The sequence below is a fragment of the Chenopodium quinoa genome, unplaced genomic scaffold, assembly GCF_001683475.1.
Source record: "Chenopodium quinoa cultivar QQ74 unplaced genomic scaffold, ASM168347v1, whole genome shotgun sequence".
NCBI lineage: Eukaryota > Viridiplantae > Streptophyta > Magnoliopsida > Caryophyllales > Amaranthaceae > Chenopodium > Chenopodium quinoa.
This window is the reverse complement of record NW_018742616.1, coordinates 1,320,561-1,330,041: the sequence shown is the minus strand read 5'-3', so window position 1 is coordinate 1,330,041 and position 9,481 is coordinate 1,320,561. Positions and strand designations below refer to the sequence as shown.

Here is a 9,481-nt window from a genome sequence, read left to right as displayed (position 1 = left end):
AAATGAATAATATATCAAAGTGTCGCCGGATTATTAGAATGAATGATGTGACACAAAATGAATAATATAACTACCTTATTAGAATGAATGATGTGACAATCTCTTTTAAAATGTCATGTGTTGCTCCTTTCATCGTACGTGGATTAGGGTGGTAAACAAGAGTTTTACTTGTTTGGTCATTTGCTAGGCCCATTTAGAAAATTACCAAAAAACACATTGAAGATTCTTTAGGTAATTTCACGTGCCTCCACAAGATGAAAGGAGCAACACATGACATTTTAGGGTCTTAGATGACACATAACTTGCGTTATATGGGGCTAGAAAATCAAATGGGGTCTTCTTAATGCAACCGTAAACGTAGAGCAAAAAAATTTATCAAAAATGAGATGAGACCGAATGAGTTGGCCTTTTGAACGACCAAAATTGAAATCTATTCACGATTATTCTTTTTTTCATGACAAATGATTAAGAATTTGCATTGTGTTGCTTCGCCTTAATTTTTGTAACAATCCTTAAAATATAATTTTTGTAACAATCCTTAAAATATATTTCATGACAAATGATAGCCAATTCTTTGGCAGCCAAACTTCCAACAATCATCAAACCAAAAAAATTCCTCTTTATTTGGTAACTCTAACATACGCCATCTTCGAAACCAATCACACGCCTAGCTTAGGGTCAAACCCAACAAATTACATCACTAAATTTCATTATCAAGAACTATGTTTATATGTCATAATTTGCTACAATGTCAACAAGTTAACATTGTCCGTCACATATTTTTATACATTTTTTTAACTAAAGTCGTACCATTATCATACACATATATATGCACTTACATGCTATAAATTATACTCCTCACTTGATCAAATAGATATTCTTTGCTTCTTCTAAACCTTACAATCCAACTTAAAGCATGAAGATTAGAAGAGGGTAAGTTAGCCATGTTGGAGAAGCAGGGCACATGCTTAATATATTGTGTTTCAACACTTATATTCGATCACGAAGAAATATGTAGGCTTGTGCCAAGCTTCTCCACTCGGTATCTTGCCCTTGGTGATCATTAGCCAGATTGTGCAAAACTATCCGAAAAATTATATAGCCAATCTGCATTCAGATCCAAATTTTGGATTGGATTATGGATACTAGATTCATATTCAATGTGCTATACTATGAATATGGGATACATACTATTATACTGACTTGTTGATCTTGTAGTCATTAACTCATAGTAGCATTAATTTCGTACTTGGTAAATTACAGAAAGAAAATCCTTGAAGGTGTTCATAAGCGCTTGGTCACCCCTTGATTGGAGTCTTGTATTTTTTTTAACATGTTAATTAGTGAAGGAAACTTCATTTGGAATTAGAAAAGTTTAAGTTTATAAAATGTAAAGCATTTGTGCTCCAGATAAAACTGATTTTAATTTCATAGAATAAAAAATTAGAATATTTACAAAATTAAACTAGTAATTGTCGTAAATTAAAAATATGATGTATCTAATGTAGGGGTTATTTTTTGAGAATCATCCCAATTAGGCCGATCATGAGTGATAATATGAGTAGTAGTCAAAGCAGGGATGCAGGATGATGGTGATTATTTGGCACTAACATATTGATGATAACACTTTTTTCTATGTGACACAAATTTATTTTTAGGTGTTGACAAATACAGAAAAGAAACAAGTGTAAAAATTGAAAAGACAATAATAAAAATAACTTTTACCCAATTAATTTTCATATATGTGTTTGCTTTTTCTCTTCTACATTTAGCTTTAGCTGCTATATTATTTTATCAGTGAATTAAGACCAAAACATACTGTAAATTACATCAAAGGAATTACTTCGTAGCTGCCATATAATGAAGTTACATAGTGAAATGTAACAATAATACATATTTTTCACATGTGATCTGATCAGTATAGTGCAAGAAGAGTGCAAAAACATAGAAATGAAAAGGGATTTAATCAAACTTTAAGTTTGATACAAAGATTTTTTATGTTGTCTGCTTGAGACACCCCTTGGAGCAACTTTTTGTTGTCTAATTTGCTGCTTAAACTTGGCAATGAACTCGTCGGCCTTCCTATCAATTTCGCTGTCATTTTCCTCGTCCTTAACTCTATCATTAAGAACAGCAGCCTTACCATTTGAGTTCAGTCCCACAACTATAGAGGTTCCACCATTTCCTTGAAGCTTTTCCCCCTTTTGACCATTAGAATTCGATTTCTTTTCACTAATTCCAATTTGTATGACCATCATTTCCGACTTCTTTCCTTTTCTATCTCCTGCATTCTTCACTGACAGTCCTTCATTATTCTCTTCGAGTCTCAGTTCAATGAGATCAGTCTTTTGCAGATCTTGAGTAATTGCTTTTGGCCTAACTGTTCTTACAGATTTTCCCTTCAAAGATGCCTTATTCATAGCTGGTTTAACATTTAAGCAATCCCAACCACACTTGCCTCCTCTTGCAAACTGATGCTCTTCCTCAGTTTTCTTGCTCGCTTCCTTTGCCTCACCCTTGAAGCTCTTCCTTAAATCCCTATCAAAGAAGGAGCCACAACTAAACCTTCGTGAATGGGAGGCCCTCGATAGTGTTTTACTTCTCTCAGGTGTCGGAGGTGATCTTTGATCATGATCATCCTTGCTAAGAAATGATCGATTTACAAGGGCTCTAGAGCTCGGTTCAACAGATGATGCTACTTGATCGATTCTTTGTGTTTGAACTTGTAGTGGTGGAGAAAGTGTGGAAGGCTTGTAAGGATTGTTCTCTCCAAGAACATTTTCTACAACGTTTTCTATCTCTGAATTGCTCCTTGGTGCACTCCATGGGATATTTTCTTCCACTTCATTCTGCTGTAATTCTTGCTCATCTTGACAAGACATTCGACTACATGATCCTGCTGAAGACAATGCTTCTGATTCTGAAGAAACCGCGAGTGAGGCAGAGAGACTCTTTCGCAAATAGTCCTGCATATCATTTATTTCTGATGATGGTATCTCAAAACAATCACTGTCCCACCTCTCGGGAATGGTTTTTTGCTTATTCTTCTTTGGAGAAACATCAACCCTTGTCGGGGAAGAAATTGGATCACCAAAGTTAGGGGTATGAGAATCTTTTTCCTTATCAGTACTTCCTACGCTATCCGTTTCTGATATCTCCTCTTCCTTTTTAACTGAAGCCTCATGGTTGAACTTGGCATCCTTTGATGCTTTAACCGATGAGGCAAACTCATTACCAGGGGATGGTCCTGAAGGCAGCACTTCTGATGTCTTCATGAAAAAGTTCGGTTTTTCACTACCCAAATTTACAGTCTCTGGCTTTGTGAATTTACCACCTGAAAGTGGAACATCACAATGAGAGGTATAAGAATTATTCCCTTCCTGAACACTTCCCACAGCCACTTTGTTATTTTCTGTTCTCTTCTCCTCCCAATTCTTGAGTGAAGAGTCTGAAGACCCATGATTGAATTTTGCACTGTTTGTTGCTTTCACTGAAGGAGGAAAGCCATCTGCTGAATTGGGCATTGAAGGCGAAAATACAGATGAAGCCGTAAAAATGCTGGCACTTTCCCCACCCAAAGCCGCATTGTCGTTTTCTGTCCTTATTTCATCCTTTTTCTTGAAAGAAGACCCATGATTAAATTTTGCATTTTTAGATGATGCAGAATCAGCAGCAGAAGCAAGCAATGAAGGCAAAAATGCAGCTGATGGCTCAAAAATGTTGGTTTTTTCCCCACCCAAAACCACATTGTTGTTTTCTGTTCTGATCTCATCCTTTTTCTTGAAAGAAGACCCGTGATTAAAGTTTGCACTCTTTGATGATGCAAAATCAGCAGCAAAAGCAGGCATTGAAGGCAAAAATGCTGCTGAAGGCTTGACAATGTTGGTGTTTTGCCCACCCAAATCCACATTGTTGTTTTCTGACATTGTATCATCCTTTTTCTTGAAAGAAGACCCATGATTAAAGCTTGCATTCTTTGATGATGCAAAATTAGCAGCAGAAGCCGGCATTGAAGGCGAAAATGCAGCTGAAGGCTCGAAAATGTCTGTGTTTTCCCTACCGAAAACCACATTGATGTTTTCTGACCTTGTCTCATCCTTTTTCTTGAAAGAAGGCCCATGATTAAGAAAATCAGCAGCAGAAGCAGTCATTGAAGTCGAATATGCAACAGAAGGCTCGAAAATGTTGGTGTTTTCCCCACCCATAACCACACTGTTGTTTTCATATCTTATCTCATCCATTTTCTTGAGGGGTGGCCCATGATTGAAATCTGCTATCTTTGATGTTTTAAATGGTGAAGCAAAAGCATCATCATAAGCAGGCATTGATGGAAATGCAGCCGATGGCATGAAATTATTGGTGTTTCCCCCACCACCGGAAGTTCCATTTTGCAAGATTGGTGCTCTGCTCCAATTTTCAGGCTCATGATTGTATCTTCCATACATTGAAGCTAAATCACTACCAGGAATTGATATTGGAGAACAAACTGCTGGCGAAGGCATGAAAAACCCAGCATTTTCCTCACCAATACTTCCGCTCTCAAAGTTTGGATTAACCCAATGCTGATTTTCATGATTGTATTTTCTGTAGCCTGATGCAAAATCACTAGCAGAAAATGGCACTGATGGGGGGACAGCAGCAGCTGAGGGCATGAAAAAATTGGTAGAATTTTCTAAATTTGGTGATACACCCACCAAATTAAAATCATTAACTTGATTATAATTTGAAAAGGGCATGTAAAACTGATTTCCCCTCCATGTATTCTCACCTCCCATATTAGGGGACTCCGGCAACCAAGAACAGAATCCAGTAAATTTCTGACATGATGATGCTTCTGGTGCTGCTGACCTAAAAGACTCAGCTTTTAACTGCTTGGCTTTAAGACTACCACTCTCTTCGTTGGAAAAATCCGCCCTCATGGACCGCGATTTACCCATAACAGTAGGTCTTGTATCAGACGGTCTGACGATTCCCACATTTCCCTCCAAACTCTTATTTTTCTCACTTTTTGATACACTATAACTAGAGCTATTACCACTCAGAACAGAATCACTTTCACTAGCACACTCTTCTTCTTCACTGTCACTATCCACAACTCTTGACCTTAAACTTCTAACTGGCAAACCCAATGGCCTCTCATCAAAAAACTTTATATTCTCTCTCCTTGAATCCGCTAACGGTTCTGCCTTATAGTGTGAAAGATTAAAACTTTGAGTTGGGATTACATTTTTATCAAAAACCCCAGATGGGTTACCTTCCTCATAGTCAAAAATTGAAGAATGGTGAAGTATATTAGGAGCAAATGGTTGAGTAATCTGGGTTTTAGGAGGAATTTGCGCCGGTTTTCGACGACAAAATAAGCCATAAGACAATGCAATACCAATAATGAGAAGATGAATGAGCTCCCAAGATTTAGCAAAAACAGTATGGCTAATAAACTCAGGAGGATCAGAAGGAAACAGAGGAACTAAAGAAAGTAACAGAGCAATGAACAGAAACTTCAGGAAGAAATGTGAGCAAGATTTACCTTTATAACTGGGATTTAATTGAAATTCAGCATTGTAATGTTGTTGAACAAAATGGGGTTTTGTGAAATTTCTTGCATCTTCTTCCATCTAATGTAATTTCAATTAATTACAAGCTAAAATCTTCTCTGTTTTTCTTTCCTCTTTTTTTTGGGAAGAGAATTAGGGTAAGATAGTGTTGAAATGAGTGAGGAGAGAGAAAGAAGAAGAAGGGAGAGTTGAAAAAATGGTAGAAAATGAAGAAAGAGAAGAATGATTGAGTAGAAAGGGCCGGATAAACAGGAAAAAAAACAGTGTGTATGTATGTGTGTTTGAAAAGGGGTGAAAAAAGGGTAAGAATTTGTGAGTGACATTATCTTTTTGCCGTTGATTTATGATTGTTGATACCACTTTTGGGGATTATACAATATTGTAATGCAAAATGTTTTTTCTTGCCTTTTGAATATACCTGGGGTGTGTGTTTTTATGGTGAGATTTGCTACAAAATGGTGGAAAAAAGTGTCTTGGGATTCGGGTCAGAGGATATTGCTTTCGGTATATACTCTATTTTCTCTCTAATTCTATGGTAATTACTACTATGTGTGAAGATGGTGTGTTTTTTGGATAATGCATATTGCAAAAATTATGAGATTTATATCGGAACTTATTTGAACTTAATTAGCTAAGCATGTTTTCTACTGTATGAGATAATTTATGGCACTTGGTTAATTTCGAATGATTGAAATCAGAAATCTGATAAAAACCAAACAGAACGAAATAACACACCTAATGAGAAAGAAATTTCATGCATTACATACTTGTAGACATTCGCGTACATCAAGTCTGTCACAAAGTACTCTCATTGAGAGCCCCATTAGGTATCGCTCTAACATCTTTGGTAAATTACTCTCACTTCTCACTAAACACACTTTTTCCCTCTCTATAACTCGCTCATAGTTTGATACTGATTTTAGCATGAAGGAGGTTTTCTTGGTATGTTATAGAGCATAAGACGCCTGATTCTTCCAAAATCTACATCCAAAACATAATATAACTTGTGTAATAAATTAGATGAACAAAGATATACTCGTATTGTACCGAAAAATTATTGAGAGCACCTAACACAACTTATTAAGGCAGTATTATAACAATTTTTTTTTGTTTGTACGTGTGGGACACAATCAAAAGACTTGTTGAATCTAATAGTCTTTTTTTCATTAAGAGTTTAATTTTGATTTATTTTTTTTGTTTTGTTTTGTGACAAGGATTTTGAAATGTAATTAAATATAATTAACCTTGATTCTTTGATTAGATCTCATTAACATACAATATGTATAGAGAAAATGATGGCTAGGCAATCTCCTCGATCTACAATTTTTATTAATCGACAGTTTTATTACTCCATATTAGATCAGAAAAACTATACTGATTACAAGTATTATTTATATGATCGAATATACATTATATAATCCAATCGAGAATAAAGAGTACTCCATACAAAATACTCCGTATGTCACTCCAAAGTCTCCAATACTATCTAAGCTCTACTCTATAATCCATATTTCCTAAATTTAGCCAAACGAGCACAATTAGGATCATTGTGGACGCTTACCAAAGTAATTAAGAAACTGGAAACTTGGAAGTGAAGTGAAAGTACTCATACTTTTAAGGAGGTAGAAAAGAGAGGGAAAAATAATATGGCAGGCCATGAAGATTGCATCGAAGCTGAGAATGCAGAAGCCATCATCACTCGAATCGAGCACAAATCTCGCAAGATCGAAAGCTTACTCAAACAGTATACCAATTCTCTCTCTTTTTCACTCTCCTTTCTCAACATTTCAGTCTGTTTTTGATCAAATTTCATTTCTAATTCTGGGTTTGAAAATTTGAAAAACAATAAGGTATAAACCAGTCGAAGCTCTTAAAACTGCGCTTGAAGGTTCATCTGCCATTACTAAAGATGATCGCTGCAAGGTTATTTTTCACATTTTGCTTTTAATTTCATAATTTGATTATTGTTGAAAATTCTAGGGTTTGTGATATTGGATTTGAATTTTGATTTGATGGGGATTTTTTGCTATTAATATACAGTCGGCGAATTGGATAGCGGTTCATCGGGCGATAATGGCGATTAAAGATGTTGATGGGATGCTGGCTTCTTTAGATTCTGAGTATTATGACATTCTCATGAAGTATGTAACTTTCATTTTGATCTTGGGTTTCAATTTTTTTCATGATTTGTTGGTTTTTATCAGTTCTTTGATAAGTGAATTTATGCATATAGAATTGTTGGTCAAAAGATGATTTTATATATATATATATATATATATATATATATATATATATATATATATATATATATATATATATATATATATATATACCAAAATGCTGGTTCTGAAAGCACTTAAATGGGCTGTTGTTGAAAAGATTAGATATTTTGTGCAATTGAACTTTTAGGTTTAGATGGAGGAACTCTATGTGCATTTCTGGGATGATTGGAAGGTGATTTTGGTTATCTCATGTCCCTGTTTCGTACCCAGTGTATGGAAGGGCTTTCAAAGTTATATTGAAACCAATTGCAGATTTGGATGTTGTCTAATGGATATGCACTAGAAGAGTTTTGTAAAGTAGTTTTCTTTTCTCTTACTAGATGAACTTGATCAATTTGTTGTAAAATCTTTTGCAATGGGTAGGCAGTTGCATGAACATAATATAGTATCGCATAGATGCGCTCATGATTAAAAGGTGATTTGTGGTTCAATATTCTTTTCGAGGGATTATGTTTATATACATGTACATCTTATCTTGTGATACCGTGCTGGATGGAGAGCAAGGGTGGTGAAACCCTTTGCTATAGAAATTTGTGATGTGTTGGGGATCTCATTCTCCCCTATGTCGATTAGGAAAATTGTAACAGAAGCATGCTGAAATGCACTCCTCTTTTCTGAATTTGATCATAATTAGATCCATGATTCTTTTATGTATGCGGTATTGCCTTAATTGAAGTTTGATGCCTGAGGATAACAGTAGATCTGAAGCATGGGTTTGTAATAGCTTACTCTTGGAATAACAGTTTAGTACCTGCAATCATTAATGATAAGGTTGTAATGAGGAAGAAAAAGGAGGCCCTAATATATGATTGCATACCAGCAAGGTAGTACCCTAGTTGTGGGAGAACATTGATACTTACAAGAACATGGCAGGAATAGTACATGGTAGGAATGGTTATAATCTGATATTGCATATAATTTGCAGGCTTTTCAAGGTTTTCTTTTAGAATGTTGTGTTTGCAAATTCCTCAATTTCTTCTTTGGTATTGGGTTTCTTTTTTTCCTATCACTGGATGACTCATTGAGAATAAGTGGTTTTGAAAAGTTAGGAATTGGAAGTCTCTAAATGCTCTAACCCCCATTGCACATTATCCACGTAAGATGGGACATTTGATAGATAACATATTAGGTTCTTTACCTTCAATTATCATTTTATAGTCAAATAAAGCACAAAGGAATTAAGTCACTAATTGACTTTTGACTTTGTAGTCTTGAGCTCCATGGTTTGAAGTAACTCAATAATTTGTTCTTCCTTGGAATTCTAGGTACTTATACAGAGGTTTGTCAACTGGAGATCGCCCAACATGTGAACGGTGCCTCAGAATACATGATAAGCTGACTCAGAGAGCTGGTCTAGGATGCATACTTCGTTGTCTTGCTGATACAGCGAATACAGTGTGATCCAACTTAAGATAAATTCGCAAGACTCACAAGCAGACTTTCTGATTGAAATGGTCTTACACCTACCCTTGTGCATCTCTTTCTTGGAATATAGATATGCAGAATTGTTAAGATATGTACATAAGCAAATGTCCTTTACTCTTTTTCTGGCAGTATTCTGTCTCACCCCTGTGGAACTCAAATATTCTAAGCTCTATTCATTATATCAAAGAATACATATCTTTAGAAAAATGATTCAGATCA

The 9,481-nt window shown here is 35.5% G+C and overlaps 2 protein-coding genes across 2 annotated transcripts; one reads left to right on the top strand and one right to left on the bottom strand.

The window, feature by feature from the left end:
* Window positions 1-1,828: 1,828 nt before the first annotated feature.
* LOC110721519 lies at window positions 1,829-6,182 on the bottom strand. The gene has a single exon (XM_021900688.1). It carries the CDS (start codon window positions 5,613-5,615, stop codon window positions 1,974-1,976), a length of 3,642 nt encoding a protein of 1,213 aa, XP_021756380.1. The 5' UTR covers window positions 5,616-6,182; the 3' UTR covers window positions 1,829-1,973.
* Window positions 6,183-6,989: 807 nt separating this feature from the next.
* On the top strand, window positions 6,990-9,481 carry LOC110721518 (actin-related protein 2/3 complex subunit 5A-like). The gene is made up of 4 exons (XM_021900687.1): window positions 6,990-7,299; window positions 7,406-7,478; window positions 7,596-7,696; window positions 9,103-9,481. The coding sequence occupies exons 1-4, from the start codon at window positions 7,202-7,204 to the stop codon at window positions 9,236-9,238; spliced, it is 408 nt and encodes a 135-aa protein (XP_021756379.1). The 5' UTR covers window positions 6,990-7,201; the 3' UTR covers window positions 9,239-9,481.